The 15,501-nt window shown below is 31.0% G+C and overlaps 1 protein-coding gene across 19 annotated transcripts in view; it reads left to right on the top strand.

Annotated features, from left to right (window-relative positions):
• Positions 1-15,501, top strand: part of LOC144848745 (liprin-beta-1-like) — a 119,966-nt gene that overhangs the window by 87,205 nt on the left and 17,260 nt on the right. For 17 of the 19 annotated variants that reach the window (XM_078705618.1, XM_078705614.1, XM_078705616.1 and 14 more), the window contains 6 exons: positions 5,250-5,403; positions 6,257-6,388; positions 8,847-8,945; positions 11,463-11,613; positions 12,694-12,894; positions 15,225-15,347. In XM_078705618.1, the coding sequence (XP_078561744.1) occupies positions 5,250-5,403; positions 6,257-6,388; positions 8,847-8,945; positions 11,463-11,613; positions 12,694-12,894; positions 15,225-15,347 (860 nt within the window). The remainder of the gene's footprint in view (positions 1-5,249; positions 5,404-6,256; positions 6,389-8,846; positions 8,946-11,462; positions 11,614-12,693; positions 12,895-15,224; positions 15,348-15,501) is intronic. The other 2 variants (XM_078705621.1, XM_078705624.1) reach the window with 1 other exon arrangement.

Genomic DNA, 15,501 nt, shown 5'->3' with positions numbered 1-15,501 from the left:
ACTTATAATAACCAAACTAAATTTATCGTTCTAAGTAGCTTAGACATTAAAAACAAATTTAAAGTAACTCTAATTTGGTTAAATTGTGAAAATTAAAGAGCATGCAAAAATAATTGAAAGTGCAGAGTTTAATATCTTAAAATTTCTCGTACAAGAAAGTACAAAGTAATAAATTATTATTACCTCATTAACTACACCCAAATATTATTCATAAACAAGAATATTGCTTGATATATTAAAATTGGAATTTCACAACGGAATGCATTCATTGCTTTTAACTCATCTGCTATGAAAAATAAATGAAGACGTTTGCCGTTAATTGAGCAATCGTACTCGATATTTTGAATAATTTATTGTTGTGCGTGTTAAATTTCATACAGTGATCGACATAGAGGCATACTTGTTTTGATCAACATTTGCGAATTCTTGAAGGTGCATTCATGTTTCTGCGTCAAATGTATAATAATCAAAATAGCTAATGTTCTTTCTAACATTTGGACAACTTTACCAGGTCAAAGTTCACAACAAATGTTTGAACTTTGAAAACAGTTTATAACACAATATATGTAACATTTACGAAATATAAAATCCCTTTTAAAACATTTTTGCTGTTTATTATTGTCTGTCTGGAGGGATGGCAGATGTACGACCTGACGTCAGTGTTTTTACAAACAACCCAAGATTCATTACTGAAACCTTCAGAACACAATAATAGTAATAATTAAACACTTTATTTTTAGATTTAAAAGATAACTATTATTTATATATGTCTTAGCAAGGTCAGGTAAAAGCATGCATCATTGAAATCAACATACAAAATACATATATAAATAAACACATATAGTAATGGTCATTAAACAACATTTGTAGTAGCTCTGTATACACTATCAAATTTTATGTGACAAAAAAATGTAATGTGCCCATATATGGACATGATGATGTCACATTACTACCATATTTGAGCATATCACTACCATATTTGGGCATATCACTACCATATTTGTACTAAACTATTTAAACACAAAATACAATAGAATGTTTACCTATTAAAGGAACATTCTTCAGAACCAACAAATTGTCCCTTTAATCAGGAGTGTCATCTGGATAGCCGGTTTAACCATAGTAGTAGTATTAACACATATATTATCCCCCTTCCTTTTCATGTCCACTTAATTGTGATGTTCTCCAAATAGGGATAATGTCTCCTGAATATGGATGTCCTGAAAGCAGAGATTTCAATTTCTGATCTTTTTTTGCGTGCCAGGTACTACAAAACATCTAAGGAAAAAAACTATTCTATTTCAGAAGCCATAATTGATTTATTTTACAGTAATTTCCTTTGTGATATTTTAATAGTTAAGTAGTTTAGCTATTCAACACATATTTTAGTCGGATTTCAACGCAAAATGTAAATCTGTTACGTGTTCATTTTAGACCTTGTATGGCAAGCATATCAATCACCCACAATAAGCAATTTCCTACTTGTCATAACATGAATTTGACACCATATTGGTTGTAAATCACGTTCTCATTTCTCGTACCTGTTTACTTATGCCTAGAATCTCATTTTAAGATGGTGGAAATCGTGATGATGATTTTATTGTCCTATTTTCCTTTTCTGCTAGTTTAATGGGAATCTACACCTATTGTGACATTTGTTCGTGACCTTTTGACCACCACCTCATCTTTGATTCTTGTGCCAACATCATTGGTCATTTTTCCCCCAAATAATTTTATCATAATCGCCAATGGTCAACGTCTTGGCCTGCTTTGTACATTTGTTATGTAACTCCCAATGAGCTCTACATACTCATGCGATTTGATAAATTATCTTTTTGTTGTCGTTCAACAATTAATGTAATCTCTTTCTTGGTCTCTATGGTCACATGGACTTTAATCTAGTAATCATTAGCTTCTTCGGACATGATTTATTCGAGTATATTTTACTTAATTTTTATTTTATTAGAATGTAATAAATTAAAAATTGATCTGCAAACTGAATCGATATACCTTCCGTACTAGCGTGTCGTGTATTGTAGCATGCAAAGTATTAACCACATGTTTCAGGAACTACCTCTTTATACGATTTACATTATAGTTGTATAATATTACCTTTTATGACAGGCTGATAAATGTTTGCAATAAAAGTTTCAATCATGTAACGACACTAGAATATTTTTTATTGATTTTTTAGGCAATTCACTTTATTTTAAGCAATAATCTACGAAGGTTGAATTAGATTTTCCTGTAAACAAAACGCTTTATCGTCATTTGGATAATTTGTTATGGAGATAGACATTAAAGATATATTGTCCCCCTATATTTTTATATTTTTTATGTCACATAATAGTTATTTACTTTGATCAAAAACTGGATCGATAAAAAATTATTTACCTGAAAAAAATCTAATTAAAAGCACAAAATACTTAAATTTTCTGCCAGACAATGTTTTTTGGTTAAAATTAAACCTTTTTTTTTCTTTTTATAAGTGAAATAAAATTTTTTTTTTACAGAAGTGAATAACTTGATTAAAACAAAACAGCCTATTTAAAGTCTGATTTTATTTATCTTCATTTTTCATATTTTTGGAGGACAATACATCTTTAACTTTTTAAATAAACACTAGTATGCTTTATTTATTTTGTTCACTCTAAATACCAGCTTACTGTTTTTCAAAGTAGTCTAAAAATATCATTGAATAGAACAAACTAGCGGCATTAAAGTTTATAGCTGTGTCATCATCGTTGGTTATTGCATAACATGTTAAACTAAGTACCAGTTTATTTTCAGTTTTTTTTTGTTGCTTCCAAAATAAAATTCACTATAAACCTAAAATATTTAGAGGATCAACTGCAAGGTATTTCTTTGTATTCTTTAAATCTTGAGCTTATTTGACATCACAATATTTTGTTTAAATTTAAAGTCTAACTACAATTCATTATTATTCTGTGATAGAATAACACCATGTTATATTTAGACTAGAACTTAAAATGATCGATGTCATTTCAGTTTTAATTTTTAATGTTTGTATCAGTATAATGCCAAAATATCTTCATTTTAAAACTTGTTATTGCTTTCAACTTTTTGGTAAAGATTTACCCTTTTATATCTCAATATTTTTAATGTTTCATTTCTGTTATATTTATATACTTTTAGCTTTGTTTGAGCAAAGAAATTTAAGTTTCTAAGCAAATTGTTCTATGAGTACAACATTGTGAATTCCATTTGATGATACAAACAAATTTTAGAACATTTTTCTTTCTCTTCTCATAAGAAATGCTAAATATATTGGTAGGTTGTTAAACAGTAGTCAAACAAGTTAGATTACACATTTTACTGTCGACATAGTATTTTATTGAGATTGATACATTAACGCTACATCAAAATTGCACCAAATAACATGAAAATTACACCAATTTTGATCAAAACTTCATTATGTTACGGTTTTCCCATCACAATGTTCACACGTTCGTTACTCGTCGTTCCTTATGCATTACTTCAATGAACTTTCGATGAACGTGTTTTGTAATACCATCGTTTCAAACTCTCATCATTTTGTTTCCGACTCACTGCAAACACAATATCGCTTCAAGCGTTATTACCGATGATATTTACTCGCAGCAATGTCCACTCTTCTGGGATGGTAAACAAACGTTTTAATGTCACTTTCTTCGGAAACTAGATGAAAAATTGACAGGTAATATGTCCCTAGTATTTCAATCAACCTTTTAAAATTAGTTTTTTTTTTTGTCCTAATTATCCGACTGGTCTAAATGTTGCTCAAATTAATAATGACTGAGAAAGAGTTGTTGATGTTTTGAATTGAAAGTGTTTATCATGTTTTTGACGGCTTCTTGATATGACACAATTCAAACAAGCTTGATTTTCAAACTGCTAATTGCGTTTTTTAGTGGACACATTAGCATAATGGCTGCAACTAATGTAGTAGTTAGTAGCGGTTTAACACGGTACATTATTTGTTTTGACTGTTGCAGACATCTATTAATAGTTTTGTAACAAAATGACTCAGTTTCTTCTCCTTTTTTCCTGCTGCATGTACTACATATATTTTATCACGCTTGTGGAATCATTATTTTTTGTATATTGCTGAATGCACATTAACATTGAAATATGTTGTAATAAAAATCTTTTAGTGCTACTATGGGGGCATAATATATATACCGTATCGGTTGTTATATAGCAGGATTTAAAAACTACATATCTGTTGACCCAATACACCACTAATGATGAACAGTAGAACTCCTCCTTTGAGACACCCTTATTTAGGGTCACCTCTATTATGGTGACATCCCTATTATGGTGACACCCATATTCAGGGACACCTCTATTGAGGGACATTTCTATTCAGGTACACCCCTAATAAGGACACCACTGTTGAGGGACAGTCCACCCATATTAACGTTAAGGTGACATTTTGTTCTGAGTTGGAGTTCAAACTGTTCAAAGTATACATTTATCAGCGACTTTGATAATTCAACTTCAACTTTATTGTCAATAACAGAAAATACATAATTGACAAACAGCGATAAGGTGTAGAAACTAATCAAAGCTTAAAACAATCAAAGCTATACAATTAAATCATTATACTTGGTAGTATTAATAATATATTATTGCGCATATATATTCGTTTAGAATTAATGTTCTTTGCCTGTTGTGTTTATATAAATATATTGCGTTATTTGTTTTGATCGACATGGACTTAATAGTCAGACAGGAAATAAATGCTATTAATTATTGAACATTTGATTAAATTTATATTACATGTGAATGCTTTAATGTTATTACTGATGTGTGCATGTATTGATTACTCATGTTACTATTTCTAAGTTAAGAGGTTGTTTGAAATAAAGCACTTTTATAAGAGTTATAACTCCTTTAAGTATAATTTATAGTGTAAGGAACAAGATATATGTCGTCATTCTCGCTGTGCATTCTACTCTCGTAATTTCTCGAAACATTAAATTTTGCCATTCTTCGTTATATTGTTTTCTGTGTAATCAAACTTTTTTGTGGCCACAAGAAGTCATGAAATGGTTGAAAATGGCACCCTTAGCTGGTTGAAATTGGCATCCCCAGCTGGTTGGAAATGGCACCCCTACTTCATTGAAAATAACATCACTGACTGCTTGAAAATACCACAAAACTATTTCTGTGTTTTTGATTATGAACTTTGAACTCAACATTTCTGTTGGATGTAAGTTTTTGATTTTTCTAATTTTCTTCTACAGCTAATAATATCAGTGAAGAGAACCTGTACCGAATCAGCGGAGGACGATACGTAAATTACGAGATGATGCAGCGAGGTGAGTTGCCTCCCCCTCCTGGGACCCCTCCTACTGAAATCAGGAAGAAGAAGAAAGGAATTAAAAAGTTATTTGTCAGGTAAGATCAGTTCATTTCTATATAGTTTTTAGGTAGATGTAGTTTTGAATTAATTATAGGTATTAATGTATAATATTGTATATCAAATAATATAATGATGAAAACAAAATTAAAACTTCTATTAAATAGATCAAGCATAGATAGATAAATGATAAGAGAAATTTGTTTGAGAGATAATATAACGTGTATTGGTTTATCAAAAAAGACATGTTTAAAGGCATTATGAACATGGAATTATGAACATGGCATTATGAACATGGCATTATGAACATGGCATTATGAACATAGCATTGTGAACATGGCATTGTGAACATGGCATTATGACCATGTCATTATGAACATGGCATTGTGAACATGGCATCGTGAACATGGCATCATGACCATGTCATTATGAACATGGCATTATGAACATGGCATTATGAACATGGCATTATGAACAAGGCATTATGAACATGGCATTATGAACAAGGCATTATGAACATGGCATTAGGAACATGGCATTATGAACATGGCATTATGAACAAGGCATTATGAACAAGGCATTATGAACATGGAATTATGAACATGGAATTATGAACATGGAATTATGTACAAGGCCTTAGGAACAAGGCCTTATAAACATGGCATTATGAACATGGCATTATGAACATGGAACTATGAACATGGCATTATGAACATGGCCTTATGAACAAGGCCTTATAAACATGGCATTATGAACATGGCGTTATGAACATGGCGTTATGAACATGGCATTATGAACATGGCATTATGAACATGGAATTATGAACATGGCATTATGAACATAAGAAAACAAACTTCAAACGTATGTGTTTATTTTTTTCTTATTTTGCAGGCTCAAACGTTCTGGCTCAACCCAAATTGCTTCAGATGATGAAGAAGCACCCATGGGATTCCAAAGAGGGGGCCGGCTACGGGCCACTGCAGGGGCACGTCTTGGCTGGTCCAGAGACATCAAATCAAATGGGTAAGATATATTAATCTTTCAACATTATGATTATTATTAATAATAATCATTATTGTGTGTAGATTGATGTGAAAATTGAATTAATTTAAGATTAATGAAATTTTAATGTGTTTTTTGCGGTACTTGAAACACCAATCAACTTCTATAAAGGTGCGTGCCGTTTTATGCGATATTAAAACTCACTGATTAATATTTATAAATGTTATTCGCCGATTTACTGTTTTAGATGTTCACTGAAAATTAAACTAGGACTAATTGAACAATTATTATAGTTGTTTAAAAGCAGACAATATGAACATATTGTAATCGAAAAAAATAAAATAACTGAAACCGATACATTAGTTTCACAACTTGAATTGTTTAGGTCAAATGTCATCGATTGTTGCCTCTTAAGTGTACTGTAGATGAATTGTGCCAAGAAGCTTTTAAAACTCTGCATTAGTTTAAATATAACAGTTATGTGATGAGAGCTATTCATACATAATTTATCATTTGCAGTTAATATTTGATGTATTATGGTATTTGTGTCTCCTAAATAAAAACATTTCCATTATGGTAACCTCCAATTTTAGACCAGTTAATATTTGATTTGTTCTGATATTTGTGTCTACGATCTCTCCTATATAAAGACCTTTCCATTATGGTACCTTCCAATTATAGACCAGTTAATAATAATTTATCATTTGCAATTAATATTTGATGTATTATAGTATTTGTGTCTACAAGTTTCTTATAAATAAAGACTGTTCTATCATGATACCTCCCATTGAAAAACTAGTTAATAGTATTGTGGTATTTGTGTCTACAAATCTCTTCTAAATAAAAACCTTTCCGTTACGGTACCCTCCAATTACAGACCAGTTAATATTTGATTTGTTCTGATATTTGTGTCTACGATCTCTCCTATATAAAGACCTTTCTATTATGGTACCTTCCAATTATAGACCAGTTAATATTTGATGTATTCTGGTATTTGTTTCTCCTAAATAAAAACCTTTCTGTTACGGTACCCTTCAATTATAGACCAGTTATTGTTAATATTTGATATGTTTTGATATCTGGTGAATGTACATAATATAAAGCAGAAGTAAAGACCAAGTTCTTTTGTAACATATATATTATCATTCACAGAATCTAGTTCTATAAAAACATGATCTATCAAATTCAATAATCAATAATAATCAGTTCCTTCAAATATCTAGTCCAGTTTTAGTTCCCTGCCAAATCAAACAAAGAATAATTGTATTGGTTTTTTTTTATTATTCATCCTCATCAACATCCTTGAGTCAATATTTGTTTACAAAACTTTAATTTATTAACAGACACACGTTTTATATTTTACCTTCATTATGGCAGAATACAATTATTTTTGACATCATCAATAAGTTTAATCTTATTAAATTAGAGCAAAGTTGGCTTCTTGCCAAAAGTTTAATATTTACAATTCATCAGATATAAATTCAACCGATTGTATATAATATATTAATATTAAACTAAATATTACATTCAATTTAACTTTAGTAATATATTATAATAAAAGTTAGCAGTAAGTTGTTATTGTTATCTGTAATATTTTATGTATTTAATCAGCAGTGCTAAATTAGGATTTTGGAATAGATTAGGAAAGTCCAAAACTTAACATAAATAACTATCTTTTGCATTATAAATTAAAAGACGTTTACTATATAATTTCAATATAAAATTTAATGAGAAAAAGAGAGATCAATGTTTCGGTACCATCATAGAACCATTTTCAAGATCAAGTGAATACAAAACAATAATAATTATGTGCACTAAACACCAAAGTTGGTGACAGGAAATTTTCAGAAATGTTTGATCTACCATAAGTGTAGTGGAGTTGTGGCTTGGTGGTTATGATGCTTGGCTACCACTCCAAGGGTCCTGGGTTCAAGTCCCGTCACATGTCAGGATTTTTTCTAAGGACAAAATTACAACTCCACTCCCAAAGACTTGTAATAAGACTTTGTTTATGTAGAGCATCTTGTGTATATGTTTGTCTTGTGAACCTCTGAGGGTCCCTAATGATCAGCAATTGCTGGATGGATCACCCTCATTAAATATGGTAAAAAATAAAAAAATAAAAAAAATAAAGGAAATTATCTTTCCACTAGTGGGATGCTTTGAAATAGAGACATTGCTTATATGTGTATAACACATGCATTTGCATCATTACTATCCATTATCAAGTTATGTGTCTGAGCTTTTGTATTGTTTTTTGTTATATGCTTTAATCGAAGGTTTTCAACCTATAAATAAAAATATGATATTGCGAGATGTAATTGCGAGATACACACATCTCATTTAGGCATGCTACAATAATGTTCTCTGTCCACGTCACTTAACATTTATTCGTCTTTCTTTCTTCCTTTACCACCTCTCACGTGTTGTCTGTGCGTGCTCATCTTTTTGCGTGTTCTTTGCGTGCTTCTCTATCTAGGCACGTGCAATCAGCAGCCACCTGGGATGGGAAATACGATTTCACGCTGAGCGATTTCTCAAAAGTCGGGCCGTGGCTTCGTAGATTGGAACTAAAACAGTAGGTTTAGTGAGGCATGTGTTTTCTTCAGCACATACGTTATTATATCTGCATTGCTTTATATGCACTTACTCATTTTGTTACTACTGTATAGTTGCTGTTTTTAATTGCCATGTTGATTTCTTTATTAGTGAGATTGTTATGTTTGAGTTCCTTGCATGATCACACTTGTTATTTAAAATATACTCGACTTTTTAAATGATAAAATTATGCTCTAGTTAGTAACAATTTACTAAAATAATAATGATGGTAATAATAACACCTACATTGTCATCAACATCGGTATTATCATCACTCATCATCATTGTCATCATCGTTGTACATCGTCATCAATAATATCATCATCATTATCATCATCATCATCGTCATCATTATAATTATTATTACCATTATAATCATAAAGATCAAATTAAACAATATCATAAACAAAAATTAATATTATGTATTCTATTTTATTGAGTATTTTTATTAAAATTTTATTATCATAATTTTACAATATTCAAGAAAAAAATTGAAAAGAGCAATGTTAAGCTTTTGGCTTTCTGTTCTTATATTTAATAATTATTTAATAATAATAATTATTATTTAATAATGTTTGTGTTTAGAATAAAAGTCAAAAGATATAATATGCGTTTGAAAAAGATCAAATATCGCTCTAGCCAACCATATATTGTATAAATAGCGTTATAAATATTACCGGATATTCTACGACAGTTGAAATATTTAAAACGTGAACAAGTTTGATTCCTTCATCCTCGCTTTATTGATCTGTAATCAGTCGTCCTACGCAAGATTTCCAGAAATCCAGGACAGTGTTAATTCCTAGAATTTTAACTGGTCTGATTATGTTTTTTAATGAATTTTCAAAAACACTTGATTATATAATGATATAGCAAATATTTGTCCTGGTATTAATTAGATATGAGGTACTAATTTTTGTTATGAAATAATACAGTACAGTTGTTTTCCAAATTAAATCCTATTAGTGATATATATCATTTTCAAATTCAGAAGATTTAACTTTCATTAAAAAAGATTTTAAAGACGTCCAGAAATGTTGGAATTGTATTGGAAGGTGGTCAAACAATATTCAGATACTAGTATTATTCTAGATTATTTCAAACAATAAAATAAAAAGTTAGATGTGTTGATAATAATAAATGAAAACTTATATAGCACTGGTATCCTCACTCATGTGGAGCTCATGGTGTTGTGAAAAGAAGGGAATTACGGAACTGTTTGGAAGTGGGATGCGGTGGGAAATCAGGTCATATGCCGATTGCAACACCACTTCTAATGCGTAATATTAAAACGACTAAACTAACTACACTTTGAGTTCTTGCGCTGTGTTGACAGCGTCAGCCATTGCCACCTGTTATAACACAAAGCCTAAAAGCCTAACTAAAATGAAATAGCTTTAAAATTAACTAATCAATATTCAAATTTATTCGTACTATATTTTATATATAATAATGTATTGGCTTAACTGATGAGTAATAATTTGCATGTTAATGTGTATTTGGGTTTTATTATTCATATTTTGTGGGTTTTCCTACATTTGATTTCCCACTCCTTTGTATTTTTATACCCTTGGTTAGTCATTACATGTGTCTATATCTATTCACATCATCTTCATACAGTATCCCAATTTCTATTATTTACTTATCCAATTCTCAGTGCTGTATCTCTACATATGACAATATTTGCCCAGTATCATAGGAAAATTGGATAATACAGCATCTCATGTGTGTCACATGTTGTACCTATATCATATAAAGTTAGTTTAAGGGTTTATGGTACTAGGTGATACATATGAAGCACATGTGATGCTGTATTATGGAATTTGTCATGATACTGGAGAAATCTAGATACAGTACCGAAAATCATTTTTTTTATTACCTATACTTTTCCTTACTTTATTTAATTTTCAGATTATGTTTTAGTTTCATTTCATTTGTTTTTATAACTTTCATCAGATGTTATTATCTATCGTTATTTTTTACTTTTAAACCGTTTACCTTTTCACTTTATATTGTAGAGTTGACTATTTATTTTGTATTTAATATTCTTCACTTTGTATTTTATACCTTTTTTATGTTGAAATTCTTGTTTTAAATTAAACTAAACATAAAAAAGACAAATACATGCATTATAAATACTTGATAGCTTCTTCAAACACCAATTAGGTAACTACTAATTTAGATCACTTTAATCATGGTGGTATAACCATGCTTAAATCTTTAAAAAATAATACAGCGAAATGGATATAAACTCACCCTAATAGCGCAACTAATTTTGTTCTCCCTGCAAGTATATCTTAATTTTGGCTCTTGCTAGACATGCAATGGCAAGTTGATCAATGACAAGCGACAGTTCTAATAATCCATCGCTTGCGATTGGTCAAATCACTTGCGTTGCATTACATCTTTGTGCGAACCAATCATTAATAAGCCTTACCCCTTTAATTTGACCCAAATTTGTTCTTTTTGGTAATAATATAAGTATTTGCTTTTTCAGAGATATTGATATGCCGTTTGCAAAGTGGGACACGGATCAGGTTGCTGCCTGGCTCCATGAACTTGGCTTATCCCAGTATGTTTCCATGTGCCGAGTGTCAGTCAAGAACGGTGCTACCCTCCTAGAAGCTTCACCTCAAACATTATACAGCGTGAGTTAAAAGCTCTGTCTATACTATCAAACTAGTTTGACAAAAAAAGTGTAATGTGCCCAAATATGGTAGTGATATGCCTAAATATTGTAGTGATATGACATCATCATCATGTCCATGGGCATATCACATTTTTTGTCACATAAAGTTTGATAGGACTAGGCTTTATGCTATTAAAAGAACATCTTTTGCTTATATACAGTAGTTCGATACATCATAATATAGTTTTTACTTGTTTGAAATATTACATCACCCATCTAAAGCTCTGTCTACACTATCAAACTTTATGTGACAAAAACATGTGATGTGCCCATATATGGACACGATGATGGACATATCACTACCATACTTTTTTGTCAAACTAGTTTGATAGTGTAGACAGAGCTTTAAACAATATGTCCTAGTTCAAGTAAAACTCCTAGACTCTTTACAAAATTGATGATCATGATCACATCATTTCTTCATTGACACTGATCAAATAAACTGGTTGAAATTTAATTTCATACAATTTTGTGAAACGGTTCTTTTTTTTCAAATCGTACAAAATGTTAAATCATTTCTTTGTGTTGTGACTAATGAGTTAAATGTCCACACTTACGTCATCAACTAAATCAATAAAAATCATAGTAAATTAATAATAACCATAAATTTCCATTTCTAATCTGAGTAAATGGACAAATTTATCTTATTGCATTAAGTGATAAGGTACATTGATTTATGTGTATTTTATTTATTTGATCTTTTTAAAATATAATCTCATAAAGTAAAAATTCAAAATGAGTAACATTTAATTTAAAAGATCATTCACTCAAATGCATTCAAAACCTGCCTTCTTGATTTCGCATTACCTCCATTTGCATTTTGAATAAAATATTTCAAACTAATTATTTTGTGTTTAAACATATTGCTTATGATTCCTATAGAGAGAGCACAATGATCCAATAGGTGGTAGAATTAAACAAAATGTGTTTACATAACATAGAGACAGACAGACAGAACAATATTATCATCTGCAATCATTAATTTATTTTTAATATAAATGTCCTAATATGGCATTATTCTTTTGTTACTATTTTTCAGGAACTTGGTGTAAAAAACCCTCTTCATCGTAAAAAACTCCAGTTAGCACTTCAGGCAATCAGCAAAAACGAGAAAGACAAAATGGGTGAATTGGACTACACATGGGTTACGAGGTGGCTTGACGATATAGGACTTCCACAATACAAAGACTCCTTCCATGAAGCCAGGGTAGATGGCAGAATGCTCAATTTTCTTACAGTGGTAGGTAGTTGGGGGCTTAAATGCCTGAATGAAATTTGGTCTATACATGATTAACAAGATGGTGCCAACCTTCCACAAAATTTCTAAATGAAACTAGCACAGATAATAATGAAGTTATTTAAGCTTGATTGTTCTAGGGTTAAATCCTGATCCAGTGCCAAGATTATAAACCCATGACTGTTTATACCATGGTAGATGCTAAAGTTGTTTTCGAGTCAATTGGCCGAGTGGTTAAGGCAGGGGCTCCGCCGCAAACCATAGCTGCTATACAATTGGCACAGGTTCAAGTCACCCCTCGACCATTGCTCTGGTGGTAGAACAAGTCTTCTTGGATAAGGTCTTAAGGAGGTCCAGTGTACACATCTGGCTCGTGTGCACTTTAAAGAACCTAGTCCATCTTTCGGAATAGTAGGGGGTTACCTCGGTCCATTCAGCCGTCGTCGTTGTGGACAGACGAATGCCGCCGTTTGGTGGCAGCACTCGACATGAAGGGACCCTTAGGGGAGTAGAAAGTTGTGGTATGTGTTGTCCACACCTGTGCGCAATTCAGCCCAGTAGGCTGGAAGTCGCAGGTTATACCCCCATTACATCAACGTACTCTATTGAATAGAAGGTATAGTGGATAAAAATATATCTCAAGATAGAATTTTCTGTAGAAGGAAACATACCATATAAACAGCAGCAAAACAACGATGTAGGTTTATATACAGTAGAATGTGTCCTACTTCTGTTGGCCATAAAAGAACTATTATACTTCGCATCAAACTGGTATCCAGTGACTAATCATGTATCTTCTGACAATTCTTGGTTTGATTCAAGATAAAACTTTAGTTTGTGTCATAAAAAACAAGAATTGAGACGTGACAGTTGAAACTGTGACACAAACAAACAAAAAGTTTTGACAGATACTTTCAATTTGTTTTGATATAACATGCTTAATAAATAATAATATTGAATTAATCTCAGTGTAAACTATCAAACTAGTTTTACAAAAAAAGCATAATGTGCCCAAATATGGTAGTGATATGCCCAAATATATAGTGATATGACATCATCTGTTTATTTATGGGCACATCACATTTTGTTGTCACATCAAGTTTGATATTGTAGACAGAGCTTTATAATAACATTGAATCAGAATGTGCGAAATTGTTGATGAAGAAGTGTTTAAGGCGCTTAAAACAAAAACAGATTTAAAATTTTCAACCATTTGTCTTCAGTCTGTCGTGATCTCACATCGTACTTCCAAATATTAACAAAAAACATGTCCGAAAAACAAACCTAAAGTATGTTTATGGATGTTTTTTCCTTGAAAGTAAAAAACATAATTAATGTAGACTTGTTAGCACGACATACTTTGTGAGATGTCATACCTAGGTATGAACCTAGTTTAAGAAAATGTCATTTACACGATGTTGATTCCTTTCTATGACGCGCATTCAGGCTAGAAAAGCGTCACGCTTCTTGCCAAAAAGCAAAAACCATTTATAAGCTTAGGTATGCTTCTTTTTAAATCCAAATGATTATCTGTTTTCTCACCTTGGCGGAAAAATCCATTTTTTTGTAAGTAATCCGGAGACATACAAAAAATCTACTACTATTATACAATATCCTTAAAATCACTTAAATTTCTCCAAACCAATCCAATGATTTTACTCGTCAATCTCGGTTAATTACGTTCATTTAATATGAAATACGTTTAAAGGTAAAAAAGTACAAAGCAATCAATTTATGTAAGTGGCAATTGTCCTCAGTTTATACAAAAGTACAGCAGGACTTGAGGTCAAGGGTCGTTGTAAATAAGATCAACTTCAATTACATGAGGTCGGGGATCCTTGAGAGGAGCGAATTCGGCACCTCTATTTAAGCGTCAACTTAAAACTTTTCTTTTTAATTAATTACTAAGTATGTTAGGTGCTGTGTTCTTTGTAGGGTGCCATATAAAAACCTGTATAGAATAGAATAGAATTGTAAATAGTCAAAATACTTCAAGAAAATACTGAATATTGTTCTCTGATTATGATATTATTTTGATGATCTTATTCTTCTTGGTTTGAATCAAAACATTTGTTTTTTTTTACGTTCTGCGCATTTTTACCAAATATTTTTTTAACTTTTTTTATAATTATTATTCTGTAACACTAACACACTTTCTAATTCTAAAACGTAAACAAAATGTAATTCTCCGAAGTCTACTTAAAATTGTTATTTACCTTGAAATTCATAATTAAGATTTGAATTTACCAAAATTATAAATTTAAATTGTCTTTCTATGAAAACGAAATTGAAACGCATCGTTAATTAATAGTGTTATGTACTTTTTTTTCTAGGATGATCTGTTATCATTGAAAGTAACAAGCGCCTTACACCACATTAGTATCATGCGTGGTATACAATGTCTACGACTCAATCATTTTAATCCTAATTGTCTCCGGCGGAGACCCACTGACGAGGTAAATATGCGCCTTTTATGATTTTATTATTTAAATTTTCATTAAAATGTTCAAGGTAAGAGGTAATATGATGTCAGCGTCTTGTTTATTTTTATTGATGCTAAACGCCTCACTAATTGTAATTGTGTTTTGTTTTCATTTAGCCTAATTTACA

This window comes from Antedon bifida, chromosome 7 (assembly GCF_963402885.1).
Source record: "Antedon bifida chromosome 7, ecAntBifi1.1, whole genome shotgun sequence".
NCBI lineage: Eukaryota > Metazoa > Echinodermata > Crinoidea > Comatulida > Antedonidae > Antedon > Antedon bifida.
Note: the sequence above shows the minus strand (reverse complement) of the source record. Positions and strands in the feature narration are given on the sequence as shown.